Below are 20,120 nucleotides of genomic sequence, written 5' to 3' on the forward strand. Positions count from 1 at the left end.
CAGGTGGGCCTGAACAATAATAAAAAAAGCCACATTGTAGAGGCAGATTCCTTGATGTCATTTTCAGAAAAAGAACTAAAGAAATAACCAGTATGTTGAAATGCTGCTGGTGGAGGCTTTATTTTCCTGTTTGAAATAATCACTTAATTCAATATTGGGTTAATAGCAAAAATAAAAAAGGAATCAATTATATGTATACTCCATATTTAAGTATCCTTCCTTTCATGAGTTCAAGATATTCCCCAAAATGCCTATCAACCAACAGCCCCTTTCACCAAACACCTTGAATTATAGCATTAATAGAAGTACAATTTTTCAAAGTTTGCAAACAATTTTTCAACCTACACAGAAAACAAACATCAGCAAATCTATACAGTGAACCTTTTGCCCTTTTCTGTAAATCAGCATTCATTTTTGTGCCAAATTCAGTGCAAAATGATAGGACAATGGAAGCTGGTACTTGCCTGCTGTTTTTGATATGCAGTGTTTGGATTTATCTTTGATTCCAACAATAGAGAACCTGAAAAGGTAATAAGGAATTATATTTAGGAAGTTTAATAAAACAAACATCTCCATGGCCCTTACAACTGGCCATGTGCCAATAAATATATTATTTTCTAATTAATCCAAATCTTCTAGCCAGTCCAAGAGAATATTTTGCATTTTAATGGAAATCTCTACATCTTCTGAATAAACCAGGTAACAGGCAAAGCCAAAATAAAATATTCGGATTTAAATTTAAAACACAATTTCATTTACTTTAGACTCAATGTTCTGTGTATTGCTATTTTTCTGCTATCCTGTACAGTAATCTGACAATTGTGAAGAACGTTTTATAAATCAATGCTAACTACTACTAAACAACAAGCAATTTATAATAAAAATTTACTTGCCCACACACGAATGTGCATTTTTTTGCTCATATCTCCTTGAGGTGCCCTTCAGAAATGAAAAATCTAGACTCTATAAACCCAAAGACTTTATTTTGTGTAAGTAACATATGTATCCTGGCAACAAGTCCAGAGTAATCTATACCAGACCTCAGAAGGTTTATTTAGCACATTAGCACCTGTCAGCTGACAAAGCTGACACCATGATTTTTTTCTTCTTAAAAAATATTTTTCTAGGTGAACTTAAATACACAATTGAAAAAAAAACAAAAAGCAAGTAAACAAACAAACAAAAAACCCCACACCAGCAGGAGTTTCACCTTTCCAAAACAGAGAATTTATTTACAAAAAGAAATTCCCTGCATGGACCAGAAAAAAGGAAAACCACTGGGGAGATGGGGAACCCCCACAGAATATTGATTAATCTGGGAATGTTAAAAAAAAAAAAAGAAAAGAAAATTGAACAAGGGGCGTCACTTAAATAGACTTCTTCGTCACTCACTGCTAGGTTAGGGTTGGCAGACTCAGTCACTGGTGCTAACGTTAAGGAAGCGTTTGGAGTCACTTCAGTGTAGACCACTCTCGGCCTCACTGGAGAAGGAAAGTTTGGAGGCAGGAGGAAGAAGCCATAGAGACGCTGCCTCTCAGGGAACGGGGGAGACTCCCTCTCATAAGCCCGACCCATGGAGGAATGGAGTGTCAATCCCTGGGGCTTTGTCATACTAGGAGGCTGTGGCGGGGTCAGTGTTTGCGGGTCGCTGGACGGGGGAGTTGTCACATTTTCTCCCCTTCCCCAGACCCGTTGTCCCAGCAGCCAGGCCCAACCCTGTGAATGTGTAAGCCGGGTAACGACCGGACAGGGTGGGAAGGGCACCACGGGGGCCAAGCCGCAGGCCCCCTTCCCGGCAGGCAGGGCCTAGGCCTCCCCGTAGCTCCTGGCTCCGCTCTCACCGTCCGACTCGGCCCGCACCAGCAGCGACATCCCCTTGAGCCGCTCCACGTAGGTGGAGGAGACGTGCCCGGTACCCCTGTCGTCCCATTGCCGGTCCTCATTGAGGGTATAGACCTTCACCCGCCGCCGGGTGTCCGACATGGTGGAGCCCGACCAGGGTCTCCACGCCGGCTCGCCGCCTCCGCGGGGTCGGGGAGTCGCTCACGGGCAGAGCGGGGTCTTTAACACTCCACTTTTCATGGCTCCCTGAAGAGGGGAAAGTTGAGCCCCCAGCCCGGCCCCCTCACTCCGCGCCGCAGCCTCAGCAGCTACCACAGCGCGGCCGCCATCTTGTAACCCGACTCTCCTGTCTTTCTCTTCCTTTCAGCAGCGCGTGCCACGGGCTCCACTCGCAGGGGCTACGGTGGCCGAGAGCTCACGCGCTGCTTCTGAGAGGACGGAGGGGGCGGGCTATAATAGCCGCCCTTGAGTCCGCCTTCCCCTCTCCAACACACTATAACAACCTCCCACCACTGACCTCAGCCCCTTCCCCCCTTTCTGAGTCCAGGGACAGAATCGACCCCTGTCCCCCATTCAGAGGTGCTGGAACTAAGCATGCAGTAGCACCCCTGTCTTGAAGTAGGTTTCAAAGTAGCAGCTGTGTTAGTCTGTATTCGCAAAAAGAAAAGGAGGACTTGTGGCACTTTAGAGACTAACAAATTTATTGGAGCATAAGCTTTCGTGAGCTACAGCTTACTTCATCGGATGCATGTAGTGGAAAATACAGTGGGGAGATTTGTATACACAGAGAACATGAAACAATAGGTGTTACCATACACACTGCAATGAGAATGATCAGTAAAGTGAGCTATTACCAGCAGGAGAGGAAAAAAAAAACCTTTTGTAGTGATAATCAAGGTGGGCCATTTCCAGCAGTTGTTTCCATCACATAGGGTTCACAATTTGGTTCAATGGCTCCTAGGGCCCTGAGCGCACTGTCATAGAATCATAGAATATCAGGGTTGGAAGGGATCTCAGGAGGTCATCTAGTCCAACAACTTGCTCAATGCAGGACCAAGCCCCAATTTTTGCCCCAGATCCCTAAATGGCCCCCTCAAGGATTGAACTCACAACCCTGGGTTTAGCAGGGCAATGCTCAAACCACTGAGCTATCCCTCCTCCATAAGCTATCCCTGTCCCCATGAACTAAGTCCCCCAATGACAACCCCCCCCCCCCCAGCTTGGACCCCAATGGAATCTAACACCAGCCCCTGAGACACTTGCTGACCCACCTCTCTCCACTTCATGGGGGGAGGGGGGGGAGGGGGAGAGCAGAGCTCTGATGGACCATAACCTTGTCATGGTGGAGAGGGTTGTATGGGCTAAAGACCCTCAGGGCTATCATACTCCTGGAAGAGTCCCGCTTGGTGAGCAAGTCTGAGGCGAAGCTCCTGCCTAACACCTGTCCAAACTTAACAAGATCCCAACGGTGGATCTGGTGCATATAGAGGACCTTTTAGTACTCTGCAGCTGTGAAGGTGAGTGAGGGCTGCAGCAGGAGGGAGGCCCCTGGTTGACTTGGATCTCCTTGCCCCTGGGTCAGGGTTTTCCTCCTGCCAAGTCTCATGTGGTCACCACCTGCACACTGGTTTCCCCACATTAAAAGATTTCACACGCAGGCCTCTGCCAAAGGGCTCATACCCACACAATCTCTGTGGCGACGGACAAGTGTCGGTGAAGACAAGAGCAGTAATCTCTGGGAGTCTTTAGTCATAAATCTGCACATAGGTGACAGCCATGTGACAATAGTCTTGCGCTTGGATGAGACAGAAGTGCATTTCGGCAGCAGAGGCTGTGACTGAACAGGCCTTTTTAGGATCCCCTCTGCACACCCAAACATAGGCTGTCTCATACTCTTCTGATTGGATCAACGCGTCCCGTGGGATCACTCAACTCTGCAGCCGAAACAAGAGATATAAGACAATGAATTTCGCCACCTGGAATGTCCACACTCTTATGGACTCTCACCACAGTGAATACCCAGAAAGAAGAACTGCCATAATTGCCAGAGAACTGGCAAGACTCAACATTGACATTGCAGCTCTTAGTGAGACTCACCGGGCTGATAAGCACCAATTAAAAGAGGACAGAGGTGGCTACACCTTCTTTTGGAAAGGAAAGCCACCTGAAGAGAGACACATTCACAGGATTGGCTTTGCCACCAAAAATAACATAGCCAGTCTGCTTTTGGAGCTTCCCGGGCGGGGATCAGCGAGCGTCTCATGACTGTTCAGCTCAAGCTCAGCAACAGCCAATATGCTAGTCATCAGTGCATACGCCCCAACACTTGATGATGAGGAAGACAACAAGGAACAGTTTTATAGTGCTCTTGATGCAGTCCTCACAGCCACACCTAAGGCAGACAAACTCAATCTCGGGAGATTTCAATACCAGAGTCAGATGGGACTCCCAACTCTGGAACAGCACAATAGGCAAAGAAGGGGTGAGAAATGTAAACCCCAATGGTATTCTCCTCCTCAGAAAATGTGTGACGCATAGAATCATAGAATATCAGGGTTGGAAGGGACCCCTGAAGGTCATCTAGTCCAACCCCCTGCTCGAAGCAGGACCAATTCCCAGTTAAATCATCCCAGCCAGGGCTTTGTCAAGCCTGACCTTAAAAAAAAGGTCCTCCCATGACCTGCTCATCACAAATTCCGTCTTTAGGCAGAGTAACAAATTTAAGACCACCTGGAAACATCCTCAGTCCAAACACTGGCACCTCCTTGACCATGTTATAGTCAGAGCTTGAGATTACGCCGTCTGTATAACACGAGCCGTGAGAGGTAGAGATCACTGTTGGACAGACCATTGATTAGTAAGATCAATAATGTACCTGCAGCTTGCTCGACCACACCGCAAACACCCAAAGACTAAGCGAAAGCGGTGCAATGTCAAAGCACTTTAGGACCAAGCCACCTGTGAGATGCAACGCCTCAGAGACCGAACCATTCATCATTCACACTGGTGTCAAGCAGGGCTGTGTCATTGCTCCAACACTCTTCTCCATTTACCTTGCTATGGTCCTGATTCTCATCCATGATCTCCTTCCCAATGGAATATGGATGGCAAACTTCTCAATCTCTGACATCTCTAAACAAAATCTAAGATCACAAGTATTGGCATCATTGACCATCAATATGCAGACTCAGAAACACAGAGGCTGACCTGCAAAGTACCCTAAATCTCTTTGCAGATGCCTATCACAGCCTGGGTGTCTGTCTCAACATCGGGAAAACCAAGGTACTCTACTAGTCCTCGCCTGCACAAACTATTCTTCGTACTCCACAAATCACCATCAGTGGAGAACCCTGGAAAACGTGGACCATTTTCCATACCTTGGCAGCCACCTCTCCCAAACAGCCAGCACTGACACAGAAATTGAATACAGGATCTGTGGTGCCAGCACATCCTTTGGAAGACTACTCAAATGAGTCTTCAGTGATAGGGATCTGCAAACAGGCACCAAGATCTTGGTTTAGAAGCCAGTTGTCATCTCCACCCTTCTCTATGGGTGAGAGAGACTTGGGTAACCTACAGACAACATGTTAAGCAGCTGGAGTGGTTCCAACAGCGCTGCCTCTGGTGGATTCTCAGGATCAGCTGGGAAGACTGATGCACTAACATCAGTGTTCTCTCTGCAGCCAACATCAGCAGTATAGAAGTCCAGGTCATGCAGCTCTGACACTATGCCTGACACTCGCCTGACACTCGCCTCTCGAAACAAGTACTCTTCTTTCAGTTAAGTCAGGGAAGAAGGGCTCGTGGAGGGCAGCGGAAGCACTTCAAAAACATATTGAAAGTACACCTTAAAAAGGAAGGCATCAACCCAACAAACTGGGAGGACTCGGTGCGGAACAGAACACAGTGGTGCCACATCATACATCAAAAAGCCACAGCTCACTTTGAGAACAGATATGCTCATAAGACAGAGAAGCGACAGAGGAGGAAAGAAAGGGCACACAGTCCAGCCAACAACTATGTCTCCTCCAAGATTACACCCGTCAAAGTTGGGGGAAAATTTGTAGGGCACAAATTGGGCTCTTCGGCCACTTAAAAACCCACCAATGAACCCCCTTGGTAGGCAGACATCCTCGCATCGAGGGATAGCTGAAGAAGCGTAAGACCCAAACTCTAGTGCTTTTGCTCACTATTTAAAAGGTCACCCACAACAAGGAACCATTTTAAGATTGTAAAGAACCTCAGTAGATACCCAGACTTTGGTACTGCTACTAATTAACATAAATATTCCTTGTAATACAATAAAAGGACTGTTCATTCCACCTTGAAACATATATAAGATGCCTACCAGCAAATCAAATAGAAATAAACCCCAAATCCCATCAATCCTCAGCCCACCTCTTCTGTAACAGCCTAAGCCAGTCTATACACAAACTTCAACAAAAATGACTAAATTGGTTTAAATTAATACTTTTTGTTATTTCAGGGTGTCTGTTTGTGGACAGTAGGCCATGTCTAATCTACGGCTACAGCACTGCTGCTGTATAGCCACAGTGTAGACATTTCCTGCATTAATGGATGGGGTTTTTCCATTGATGTAGTTAATCCACCACTCCAAGAGGAGGCAGCTTAGCCATGTGTAGATAAAGGGTTAGATCTACCTAACTACTGAGCTCAGGGTGCAAATTTTTTCAGAACCCTGAGTGACATAGCTAGGTCAATCTAATTATTAAGTGTAAACCAGGCCTTACTCTGAAATAAACACACAAACAAAATCAAAATAGGATACTTATTCCAAAATAGAAATCTGCACCTTTTGTTATTTTGGGGCAAGTGTGTGCACAAATCAAAACCAGTTACAAATTTGTCCCAAAATAATGTATGCAGATCAGCCCACAGCTTGACCAGGAAGTAAACAAATCCAGATTCTTGCTGACCCAAGGGAGGAATGGATTGCAAAGTCACGACCTCCATGGAGAACATGCTGCTGGCAGCTCCCTCGAAAAGGCTCTAGCTTGAGCCTCTCCACTGATCTCATCTACAGTAGCATGCTTCTGTCTGCATGCCAATCTGTTCGTTAACTAAGACCTGGTCTATACTACAAAGTTAGGTTGACATAAGTCACCCTGCATCAACCTATTTGTGCATGTCCAGACTCAAATTTGTCTCTAACCAATGCCCTGCTAGTGACTCAGTAAAACCACCTCCTCAAATGGTAGAGCCACAGTCAACATACTGAGGTTGATGCAGTGCAAATGTAGAGACACTGCAATCCTTTGTCAACCCTAGCAATCCTCCAGCAGTTGTCCCACAATGCCCCATTCCCTGCCACAGTGACCAATCTGGTCATAATTTTAAACTCCACTGCTCAAGGGTCACAGAGACACGAAGCCACTCTTTCAATCCCCTAGAATGTTTTTGAAATACTTTTTCCTGATTGGCAATTTGGTAAGTACACCTAGCAGCTCACCTTTGTTGTGTGCAAATACCCAACCGACCACGCTGGCTCCATGCAAACAGAATAGTGATATTACATGGCCTCCTGCCTGGAGTAGACAGGAAGTATTGGATCTTCTGGGCCTACGGGGAGAAGAGACTGTGCAAGCGCAGCTATGGGCCAGCCATAGAACTGTGGACATCTACAAGAAGAGTGCATGAAGAATGCAGGCAAAAGGGCATGAAAGGGATCAGCAGCAGTGCTGCGTTAAAGCAAAAGAACTTGACCATGGATACCATAAGGAAAGGGAGCACAACAGACTTGGTGCTGTACCACAGACCTGCCACTTATACCACGAACTACATGCCATAGTTGGTGGAGACTCCACCAGCACCCAGCAGACCACTGTGGATACCTCAGAAGACCCTGAGATAAAGATCCCTGCCATGAACAGCGAGAAGAAAGGTGGAGGGGAGACACGGTGGGGGACTCCAGCCATGCTGTGAGTGGAGACTTGTTTGAGACTCCGCCACAATCTAACCAGTCCCACCCAGGTAAGACAGGATGAGCCTGATGAAGGCAAAAGGAATGCATGAAAGTGCTTTCATGCACTTTCCTTACAATGTTTACATTTAAAGATGGCGCCTGGCCGATTGCCAAGGTAACAAGAGAAAAGGTATCAACTTTTCATTGCTTTACTTATACGAGGAGGAGGAGGTAGAGAAACAAGAAACAGAGGTAGAGTTGGCATCTGCTTTTCATTCCCCCATTATGTTAGGTGGGGTGGCCATACAGAGCACTTTGTTTATGTGCATAGGGATGTCCCTTTTATCCACCTGAGAGATCTTGATAATCCTCTCCTGAAGCTTTCTAGGGATGGCTGCTTTTCTTCCTCTGTGGTAGGACACTTTGCTATGCCACTTTGACGAGTTTGGCTAGCACCATTGCAGTAAACAGGCTAGTAGCATACAGGCCTGGGCGGCTTTGGAATGCCAGTACCAGCTAGGTTTTCTGTGACTTTGGGTACCTCAGGAGTAAGATATCAGCTAAAACCACCACCACCTGTGGAAAATAGTGCCAATATTCAGTGCTCTATACTTCTATCCATGGAATAGATATCTGAATTTTATTAGCGTCACACAACAAAATCCTCCCCTACCCCTCATCCCTGCCAGGCTGTACTCACCATGGCTGGGGCTTGACAGCAATGTTCTGCTGAGGCGCTCCAAAGCTGAAGAGTCAATAAGCATTTCTTATTAAAAGCATTTATGGGAATAAGGGAAGGGAATTTTAAAACTTATCTTTACCTTATGATGTAAATCCAGTGGCACACCTGTTTTTAATCAACACCTTCTGGCACAGTGGCCTTGAGGGGGATGCCCTCCGTGGCTGCAGGATGCCTGACCATGATGAGGAAGAGAAAGGAGAGGACTAGGGAGGACATATTCTGTGAGATTCTGCAAGGAAGTGTTACATCATACTGTGAACAAAAGGCTTGGAGGGCCAATATTACCAACAGTATTGAGAAAAAGAGGACAGGAAAAAAGACAGAAGTCCCAGGAGGACAAGGAGCAGGAAATTTGGGGTATTCTCAGGCCTCAAACCAAAATGCTGCAGACTGTCGTTGGCCTACGGGTCCAAAAATCCCAGACTCTCCAATCATTTGCACTCCTTGGATAACTCCATGGTTGCTGCTCTCTATACCCCACAAAATACCACATGGCATCATGGGGCGCATCATTACCTCTACAACTCCACACCTGGGGACAGCAAGGAAAACCACAGCTTCACACACACACACTGACCTGCAAGAGCCATGACTGGTGTATGTGAAGCCACACAGGACTACGTTTGTTTGCTGAGGGACAAATGTTGACTTCCTTTATAATTTTAAATGTTCATGCCATTAAGCTATGTTAGAAGTTTGTATAACATTGCCTATTGGGTTTTTTCCATGTTAATTTTCTGCACTCTCTTCTTCCACCAAAACTTCTATTTTTGGAGAATCAAATAATCTTTATTAGTTCATAACAAATATTACAGAATGCATAGCAGTAGTCAAAGCAAACAATACTTGTCAATGCACACCAAGCACCACAGAATTCATAGCTTCAGGGAAACACTCAGTCATTTATAAAGGTACAGCAAGCACTACACAGTTCTTAGCAGCACCCAAAACTCCAGGCCCAGAAAATACTCCAGGAAAGAACACTACTGTGGCTGACTGTGAAAGTGCTCTATTCAAAGCCTCCTTCAACTGCATAATCTATGTTGGGCTCTTGTAATAACCCTGGTGTCTAGCTATTCAAACTCAGACTTCCACTCCATCGCCAACCTCAACCCTGATGGCAGCTTTCCTCCCCTTGTCTCACAGATATTATGCAGGACAATAGGCAGCCTGGGATATTTTCTCACTGAGTTCAAACTAATGAGCATGCGCGGCAAGTGACTCCTGCATTTGGGGAAGCTAGGCATGAGCGCTGGAAGCTCCCGAAAAGGGGGTGGGCACCAGGACCTGAATCGTGGCCCCGCCACTCTGCTCCATCCTGAGGCCCACCCCTGCTTGGCCTCCTCCCCCTGAGACCCCGCCTACAATCCACCCCTGCTCCACCCCAGGCCCCGCTTGTGTTTGTCCCCCCGGCCTGTTCCTCCCCACACCCTCCACCCAAGGGGAGATGGGAAGAGGCGGAGCAGGGGTGGGAAAAGGAGTAGTGTAGGTGGGGCCACAGGGGAAGAGGACGAGAGGAAGTAGGGCCTCGGGGTGGCAACGCTCCAAAGACAGTGGGCCAGTGCACTTCCAAAGGGAGGTGCACCACATCCTGTTTGGGGAGGCTTAGCCTCCCCTGGCCTTTTATACCCACCGCCCATGCTAGTGTCCCTTCAATCTACGACAAACACGTGCAACAGTCATTCTGCACCTGCTGAGCCAATAGCTGAATATTTCTTTGGTACTGTTGAGGTGGCCAGAGTACAGCTTCAAAAGCCAGGGGAGCAAGGGGTAAACTCGGTCCACCAGAATCACTATTAGCATTTCCACATCACCAATGGTAATCCACCGGTTGGGAAAGAATGCTCCTCCTTGTATGTTTCTGAACAATCTAGTGTTCTTAAAGATGAGAGCATCATACACATTCTCTGACCAGCCACACTGATATCAATGAAGTGTCTTGAGTGATCTACCAGTGCTTGCATAACCATAGAAAACTAGACTTTTCCTGTTGATGTATTCTATACCATAGGGGGCAGGTGCCAAATAGGGTTAAGTAGGGGCATCTATTTCCCCATCACACTTCAGGAACCCCATTATGGCAAACACATCCACTATTTCTTGTACACTGCAGAGAGTCACAGCTCTGCATAGCAGGAGACAATTAATGGCCCTACACACTTGCATGACAATGGCCCTCCTCTGTGGATTTTTCAACTCCAAAATGATCTCTCACTGACTGGTAGCAATCTGGTGTTGCAAACTTCCAGAACATAATTGCAACTTGCTTCTCTTCTGTCAGTGCAGCTCACATTCTGCTGTCTGTGCATTAGAGGGTTGGGGCGAGCTTACCACACAGATTTCGGAGCGTGGCCTTTTGCATCCAGAAGTTCCGCAGCCTACCGCTCATCATCCCAAACCTGCGCTACCATGCAATCCCACCAGTCAGTGCTTTGTTTATCAAGCTCAGAAGTGGTTCTCCACTTTCTGCAGTTACTCCGTGAATGCCAAAAACCTTGAATTGTTTTTTGCTATGTCCCTCAGCAAACTGTCCTTGAATAAATCCTTATGTCCTCCATTGTTGAGGTACTTCCTGAGGGTCTGCAAATACAAGAAAATGTCTTTTTTTTCTGTTTGTACAACACCTAGCACAATGGGGGTCTGGTCCACATCTGGGACTCCTAGGTGCTACAATAGGATAAATAAATAATACATAATGATAAAACACCTTTATACTGATATAACTGCATTCACACTAGGTGAACTATACCACTAACTTTACTGGTATAGTTAAAGTTGTACAACTTTCTAGTATAGACAAGTTCTAAAGTAACAAAAATAATTATTTTGAAATAAATGTTCAGACCTTCTTTATATATCATATAGCAGCAAAACAGGGCACTACTTTTTCTTATGCATGTCATTCCTCTAACATCTCCTTTTGCTCATTTAGTGTTATTGTACATGACAGCACAATTAAATTGTACAACAGCTTCCTTTATTAAAACACAACTTTTTAGTTACATTTTCCTTACTGTGAGAATAGCCTCTGGATTTTTTTTAAATAGATATATTACTTAAATACAATGTTGTTCTCTTAAGTAGTGACAGGTCTATTCAGTCTATATAAAAATTGTTTTCATCATTGAAAAGTCTCAAATTGCCTGAAACATTCTGAAGTTACCAGAAATTAGAGTTAATTTTAAAAACAGTTCTATTTCACAATGTTTCCTCCCTGTAATACCTTCCCAAAAAAACTGACCAACATAGCTATGGCTATATAAGTTTTAAATGTAATGCTCAATTTTGAAGAATATGTTTGATGATGAAGAGTTCAGCATGTGTACCAAAACATATAGGGGCATAAAAGTGGCAGCCTGAATAGCTAAGGTGGGCAATGGCGAGATTCTCAGGGACAAAGAAGGTGGAAATGGAAAGAGGAATTATGCCCCCTCACCTTAGATTGTGGAGAGAATCTAGGGCTGACACAGCAAACCTGAGGCTGTGCTAGGCCCTATGGCCCCAAAACAACCCCCTCCAAGGGGAAATTCCACACTAGTGGCTGGTGTAGGTCTTCTCACTATATGCTCCCTAAAATTTTACTCCTCTTTGCACAGCAGAACTGCACTAGTTCCAAATAGTTCTTCAAAGGAGGGGCCAGAATTTGTCCCCAATTTATTAAAACAGTGAGGCCTTTTCCTGAAGTCCTTATTCTGGCAAAACTCTTATTGTATGGAATAAAAATTTAGCCACAGTAAGTCTGCAAGATTTGCCCCAAAGATTTTTATAAATCTATCATTGTAATAGGAATGGGTTGCAGAGGATGGAGAAGGTGCCTAACTGTAAAATGCTGCACACAAAGTGAGGTTCACTGAAGCAAGAGAACATGGTTTAAAAACAAATCTATTTCCCTTGATGTAACTAACCCACTTCTCTGGCTGCCACTGTGCTGTAGCTATCACATGGAGTACTTCCTGCCAATCACCAAGAGGAAGAACTCTGGTTTTGTGAACTCAAAAGCAGCAGGACAGGGTGTCAACTGTCAAGCAATTAAGCAGTAGGGGGCTCTAACTTCTAAAATATTTCTAAAAAATAGCAATTAACTCTTATTGCTGAACGTAGCTGAAATTTCTTGGGGTGAAGTAATTTTGGTCCATATCAATCCCCGGCATGTATATAAATCCACAAGAGCACTATTGCCAGCTCTCACAAATTAATCAAGAGCCTCATGATATTTGGTATCTTTTTTTAAAGCCCCAATTCATGGAGTACTATGCCTACATAAGAATCTTTGATTACATGGTGGAGAAATGTTTGAAAGTGTTAACCCTGGAGTCTCAAAAGCCATAAGGCTTTATAAAATAAGCATTAACATTTTGAAATCTACACTGAAATTTCTTAACATTTGAAGGAATAAAATTGCTTACTCCAATATAACCCTGTGAAATGTGTGAATTTCTATGTTACCGGTGCTGAAATAAAGATTTCACAAAAATTACAAGTTATAGTACTCATTTTAATGTTAATGAAACAGTAAGAAACTAATTCTCATTTTATGCAAACAAAGACTACCCTGGGTAGATGGCCACGAGGGATTTCTGATATTTATCTTATTTGTCCTATGCAAGACATGTTATTGCTGTTATCCATGTTAATCCTCCTCTGTTCCTTTTTATTGTTAGTTACACCCATATGGTGCATCTTGTATTAGGTTGCAAGCTCTTCAGGGCAAGGGACATCTTAGATACTGTAGAAACACAGAATAAAAGAACAGCTATACTGGGTCACATCTAGCCCAGTATCCTGTCTTCCTGACAGTGGCCAATGCCAGGTGCCCCAGAGGCAATGAATAGAACAGGTAATCATCAAGTGATCCATGCCCTGTCACCCATTCCCAGTTTCTGGCAAACAGAGGCTAGGGACACTATTCCTGCCCATCCTGGCTAATAGCCATTGATGGACTTATCGTCCATGAATTTATCTAGTTCTTTTTTGAACCCTGTTATAGTCTTGGCCTTCACAAGATCCTCTGGCAAAGAGTTCCACAGGTTGACTATGCATTGTGTGAAGAAATATTTCCTTTTGCTTGCTTTAAACCTGCTGCCTATTAATTTCATTGTGTGGCCCCTAGTTCTTGTGTTATGAGAAGGAGTAAACACTTCATTATTTACTTTCTCCACGCCAGTCATGATGTGATAGACCTCTATCATATCCCCCCTTAGTTGTCTCTTTTCCAAGCTGAAAAGTCCCAGTCTTATTCATCTCTCCTCATACGGAAGACATTCCATTGTTGTTGCCCTTTTCTGAAGTTTCCAATGCCAAAATATCATTTTTGAGATGGGACAACCAAATCTGCATGCAGTATGCAAGATGTGGGCATACCATGGATTTATTGGAGCACCTAGCACAATGGTGCTCCAATAAGGAGGTAGGTACCATAACATGAATACTAAACACAAAATACTAAGATACCATGGTGACTGCATACATTTTCTGAACAGCATTAAAGTTAAATTATTTCATTAGATCCACGGTGTAGATCTCACATAAGCAGTTTACCTTAATTATCTTGACTGCAAAATGTAAAAAGTAATTGTCAGACTCCTATCGACTGGAATATTTTTCAATGGCTCTATCTGTACTAAAGCAGACCAAACGAATTTCTAAAAGGCAGCAGGGTTTGATCAAAAAAGCAAAAATTTTATATCAGTACACCTATACCACTAATTTGGATTCAAATAGCCAAAGACTAGTTTATAAAATAAGCTAGACAAGGTGAAATTATCCCTACCTTCAGATGGAATAATAGATGTGCAACCACCTTTTCAAAAAGGGTGCCACTAGGGAGCTGGACAGATCCTGTACATGTATCCAAAATCATCTGCTAAATGTCAAGATTCTACTGCAGATATTAGTTTTCAAGAATAAGATATAAATTTGGGATACTGAAGAATTTAAGGTTTCAGAGGAACAGCCGTGTTAGTCTGTATTCGCAAAAAGAAAAGGAGTACTTGTGGCACCTTAGAGACTAACCAATTTATTTGAGCATGAGCTTTCGTGAGCCACAGCTCACTTCATCAGATGTGTACCGTGGAAACTGCAGCAGACTTCTGCTGCAGTTTCCACGGTACACATCTGATGAAGTGAGCTGTGGCTCACGAAAGCTCATGCTCAAATAAATTGAAGAATTTAAGTTACATATAAATACTGGCAGCTTCAAACAGATATACAACTTCTCTCTTATTATACATGTTTCATGGACTTTTAAAGTCACCATTTTCCTCAAACCAGCCTGTTGAAATGAATTAACACAGAAATTTCACATTATATATCTGAAAATTTAATCTAGGCTCATGTTTGGAAATTTCAGGATTCTGAAATGAGCAAAATGGACCTTTTTTCTTCAAACTATTTTTGAATCTAATTATGTACAGAGAAGTTATGTATTTACCATAACTATGGTTGAAGGTCAATTTCTATTATAAAATTCTTTTTTACAGTTGTTCATAACTTTGGTCAACAAATGCTTTGGGGGCTAAAATTTTTCAAGATTGGTTTTAATTCAGAGGTAATTTTCCATTTATGTGTAAAATGTGAACAAAATTTGTGTAGCAATTTAAGATGTGTAAATTCTGCTCCCTGACCCACACTTTCCCTATATATTTCAGCCAGAAATTTTGCATACACAACCCTTTTCAGTGATGCCCTTTCCTAGTCGCCCACCTTGGGAAGCACACCTAGCAGCTTACCTTTGTTTGTGTCCAACCGACCAGAGCCGTCCTTAGCCGCCTGCATACGGCACCTGAAAATTTGGGGGCACCCCTGGGTCTCAGTGTCCACCCTCCCACCCCTTCCTATCCCTGTTCTGACCCATCCTGCAGGCTCCCACAGCTAACTGCTGCAGCCTGGTGAGTCTTCCTTCAGAGGGTATCTAGTAACTTAAAAGTGAAAAAGCTTTCCAGGTTGCCAGACCTATTAGCACATTGAAAATATTAAAGAGCCATTCAAATGGTAGTGAAGCCATTTAACAGGCATTTGCCAACCCCCAGGTATATACTGTCAGTTTCTGAATTTACTGACAAAAACAGTTGTGCATTACTGTAATATTTACTCAGAACATGTTAGTCTACAGGACCTTAGTTCAAAATTTGCTTCAAAAATATTTCATTAGTATGTTGGTGAAGATGATAAAATCACACCTCTAAAAAAATCCTTGCATAGATTTTTAGATGCACAATCTGAGTATTCATCTTTAGCCTTAAATGCTTGGATCTTCAGACATATAATTTTTTAAATAAATCCTTCAAAGGATCACCATTATCTAAAATACACATTTTAATTTTAATTACTATAGTACAAAAAACTTGCTTCCAAAGTCTTCCTGTCCATCCCCTTCTACCTTCATCCCGCTGTTGAAGAGAGCCCTTAAAGGGGCAACACCCCTTCCCTGCCAGACAGCTGGACAAACAAGTTCCCCTTTCTTTACTTCTGATAAACTAGTTTTAAGAGAAGCCTCTAGCAAAATCAGTACCTTAGTAAGATATAAAATCCTTTGTTATGCCTAAAATCTTTGGAAACATATTTTTTAAAGTTGGTGAAATTTCATAAACATGTCTGTTGTTATGGAGATCACGCAAAGTAAATTAGTGTTCCCCTTTTCTAAAAGCAATGAATGTTGTTATGAACACACTAAACCTCTGTGACTGATTGATTTAAAATAATGTATTTGTTTCAGTGAATTAAATATGTAGTAATCTGGAATGATTACTTTCTGAAGGTTTCAGAGTACATTTAAAATATAAAATCAGGTTAGAAATACAGATTAAGAAAATGTGAAACAGAGAAGAGCTGCCTCATGTATTCCATAATGTTTAATGTTGTATTCAGCAAGACAGCTGATTTGCCCTTACTACAAAGTTTCTGCAAATAAATTTCTGACAAACTTCAGGGTATATCAAAAAACCTGTGACTGACATTTTTTATTCCCAAGTTTAGTGCTTTTAATTAGGTACCTTCTGCATGTCCAGTTTTCACCATCTGGCATGCAGTGGAAAACATGTTCCATTTGCAGAAATTACAGAAGAGTGTTTTTTTCAAATGTCATTTGCTTCATTTGGGTTCAGGGATTTGGCTGGAAGGAGGTGAGCACAGAGGGGGAGGGAACAGAGGAGGGAGACAGTGGGGAGAGGGCAGGGCCACAGGCAGAAGAGGTGGGCTAGGGAGCTAGCCTCCTGAAGCAGCAGCTTCACCCACTGCCCATGACAGCAGGTAAAAGCGGGTTGCTCCCGCACACCCAGGTTGTGCTGCAGTCTCCTTAGGCAGGGGCCGTATTCACAGAGCCAAATGCACCAGCACCTCACATTCTGCATGAGGGAGAGAGTACGGGGGTCTCTACAAGGAATTGTGATTCTCCGACACGGTGAGGTGAGCCGGGCAACTTGGTATCCTTTGCTGCCTCATCCCTCCTCCCCACCCCGGGGCTGCCATCGGGCATAGGGGCACCAGTTTAATAATACTGCGTAGGGTCCATAAATCCTAAGGACAGCCTGCAACCAACCATGGCTTTATGCACACAGAGGTACTAGACACCTGCCTGGAGCAGGCAAGACTTATTAGCTCTCTTGGGTCTGTGGGGACAAGAGGCTGTGCAAGAAAGAACAGCTATGGAACAACTGTAGAAAGATGGATATCTATAAGCAAATTGCACACGGATGCAGGATATATGACAGGGAACAGCAACAGTGAAAACAAAGGAATTTCACCAGGGATACCAAAAGGCGAGGGAAAGCAACAAGAAATCTGGTGTGCCCTCAGACCTGCCGCTTTTACAATGAACTGCATGACATCCTTGGCATTGACCTCACCAGCACCCCACCGACTACTGTGGACACCTTAGAGGAGCCTGAGAAGGAGAACCCTGCTGTGAACAACACAGAACAAGAGGGAGAGGTGGCAGGGGACTCCAACCATGACACAAGCTAGGGCCTGTTTGAAACTCTGCAGGAGTGTAGCCAGTCTCCCCAGGCAAGCACAGATTAGATTGCTGATGAAAGGGAAGAAGCTTGGATGAGTGTATACGAATTTGTGCTTACAATATTTTATTTGCTTTTCTCTCCTGCCCCGGCCATTTAAAAACAGTACCCGGACCATCCTCAAAGAGTTCCAGACAGAGTATTGACTTTTCATTGTTTTACTGGTACATTGAGAGAATATAAAAAGTTAGGAAATATATTAAAAACAATTCCTGTACTTAGGCAGAAGTAGAACAAACAAAAGTAGAGTTGCTATCTGCTTTCAATTCCCTTGTTGGGCCAGACACAGGGAGAACTGTGGAGCACCTTATTTGGGTGAGTAGGGATTTCCCTTTCATCCTCCTGAAAAATCTCAAACTTCTCTGGAAATACTCTGCAATCCTCTTCTGAAGATTTCTAGGGACGGCGACCTTATTTCTTCCTCCACATTACAATACTTTCCCAAACTCTGCAAACAGCTTGGCTGGCACCATCATAGCAAACAAGCCAGCAGCACATGAGCACGGGTGGCTTTGGGATGCTACTGGGAGCTGGGTTTTGTGCCCCTCAGAAGTGAAAAATCAGCCAAAATCACCACTGTCTATGAAAAATAATACCAATATATATTGCCTTGTGATGGGGGTGTCCCCACAGGACTGAAAGGGGTTAAGGCGGCCAGGTAGACCTATTAACTCCATAAGCTGCATCTTGAGGAAGAGCCGGGGAGCAGGAATTTGATGGCAAGCACATTCTGATGGGCAGGAAGACGTGTGGCCTATAATGCTAGGAAGCTGGCAACAGACAGGGGCAGCAGTCACTTCCTAGGAAGAGGGTTTGGACCTAGTACATCAAGACAAAGGGGGGAACCAGAAGAATAGGAAGCAGTCCAGGGGAGGAGCAGTGAGTAAAGCCCAGAACTGCTAGGTTGAAGATCCCTGGACTAGAATCCGGGGTAGAGGGCAGGCCCGGGTTCCTTTATCTGCCACTGGGGAAGTGGCACTGGTGGGGCAATAAACTGGAAGACTACCTGGGTTACTGTGGGAGTGTCAGAGAATGTGAAGGACTGTATCCCTGAAGGGGGGCACACAGAGTGATCTGGTCAGAGGGCCAAGTCACGAAGAGGACACTGCAGTTCTTAGAGTGAGAATGGGGCTGAAGACCAGAGAGAGAGATGGAGTGATGGCATAAAACAGCAGGAAGGGGTGTCAACCTTGCAGATCTAATCCCCATAATGCCCAGGAGGCGGCATCATACATGCAGTGATTGGAGCACCCTGTCACATGCCACTGCCCCATATCATGGAACCAGGGCTGGAATTCTATAGCTTCATGCAACAGAAACCCTCACTCCCATCTTCCAGACCATGCTGCAATCACCATGGTTGGAGCTGTAGAGTGGTGCTATACCCCAGTGCTACAAAGCTGAAATGTCAATAAGCATTTCTTATTAAAAAGTATTTTTGGGAATAAGGGAAGGATGTTTTGAAACTTACCTTTCCATGTCTGTTGTGACTATAAATCTAATGGCTTATCTGTCTGTTTTTATCAACAGCTTCTGGACTGGTGGGGCCTTAGGTGCCCCCTCCGGGTCACAGAACACCTAATCATGAGGAAAAGGAAGACATGGTTGGTGAGATCTTACAAGCGAGTGCTGCACTGGACCAGGAACAGACTGTTTGGAAGGCCAATATAACCAAGAGCATGGAGAATAATAGAGGGACCAGCAAAAGGCCCAGGGGTTCCAGCAGGACAAGGAGTGTGAAATGCACCAGAACCTAACTGGTCTTCTCAGGCAGCAAACCTAAATGATGCAGATCCTGGTTAACCTACAGGTCAAAAAAATCCTGGAATCAGCCTTTGCAGTCCATGGAAAATTCCACAGTTGCAGCTCCCTACACTGTTCCATCCAGCATACTATGTAGCATCACAGACCACATCCTTACCCCTACCACCACTCTACTTCTCATCAAACAAAGCCACAGCTGCATATACACTGACCTGGGAAAAAAAATCACAGATTGGCGTCTGTAGCCACAATGGAGTACACTGAACTACCTTTTTGTTTACACAAATAGACATTAATGTTTACTTCCTTTTAATAGGAATTTTAAAAGTTTCATCCTATTATGTTAAGTTGGTATAATATTGTATGTATGTGTTTATTTGCACTTTGATTTTGTGTACTAATTTTTGGATAATCAAAGTACCTTTATTAGTCCACAACAAATATTACAGCAGCAAAGAAATCAAACAGAATTTATAAATGCAGGTGAAGCACCACAGAATTCAGATCATGAAAAACCCAGCCATATTTATAAATGTGCAGCAAGAACCATAGAATTCATAAGAACATAAGACTGGCCATACTGGCTCAGACCAAAGGTCCATCAAGCACAGTATCCAGTCCTCTGACAGCGGCCAATGGCAGGTGCCCCAAAGGGAATGAACAGACAGGTTATCATCAAGTGATCCACGCCCTGCCTCCCAATCCCAGCTTCTGGCAAACAGAGGCTAGGGACACCATTCCTACCCATCCTGGCTAATAGCCATTGATGGACCTATCTTCCATGAATCTATCTAGCTCCCTTTTGAACCCCGTTATAGTATTGGCCTTCACAACACCC

The 20,120-nt window shown here is 44.2% G+C and overlaps 2 protein-coding genes across 4 annotated transcripts in view; both read right to left on the reverse strand.

The window, feature by feature from the left end:
- Positions 1-2,208, reverse strand: part of PPP4R3B (protein phosphatase 4 regulatory subunit 3B) — a 66,282-nt gene extending 64,074 nt beyond the window's left edge. For both annotated transcript variants that reach the window (XM_048842835.2, XM_048842834.2), the window contains exons 1-2: positions 1,842-2,208; positions 465-520 (exon numbers count right to left, since the gene is read on the reverse strand). In XM_048842835.2, the coding sequence (XP_048698792.1) occupies positions 465-520; positions 1,842-1,983 (198 nt within the window). In that variant the 5' untranslated portion in view covers positions 1,984-2,208. The remainder of the gene's footprint in view (positions 1-464; positions 521-1,841) is intronic.
- Positions 1-20,120, reverse strand: part of PNPT1 (polyribonucleotide nucleotidyltransferase 1) — a 76,902-nt gene that overhangs the window by 8,144 nt on the left and 48,638 nt on the right. Inside the window, exon 29 of one of the 2 annotated variants that reach the window (XR_007355630.2) lies at positions 465-520. The gene's annotated coding sequence lies outside the window, so the exon portion shown is untranslated. Of the gene's footprint in view, positions 1-464; positions 521-2,522; positions 3,777-20,120 lie in introns of those variants that run through there. The other variant, XM_048842837.2, reaches the window with a different exon arrangement.

The sequence above is a fragment of the Caretta caretta genome, chromosome 3 (genome assembly GCF_965140235.1).
Source record: "Caretta caretta isolate rCarCar2 chromosome 3, rCarCar1.hap1, whole genome shotgun sequence".
Lineage (NCBI taxonomy): Eukaryota > Metazoa > Chordata > Testudines > Cheloniidae > Caretta > Caretta caretta.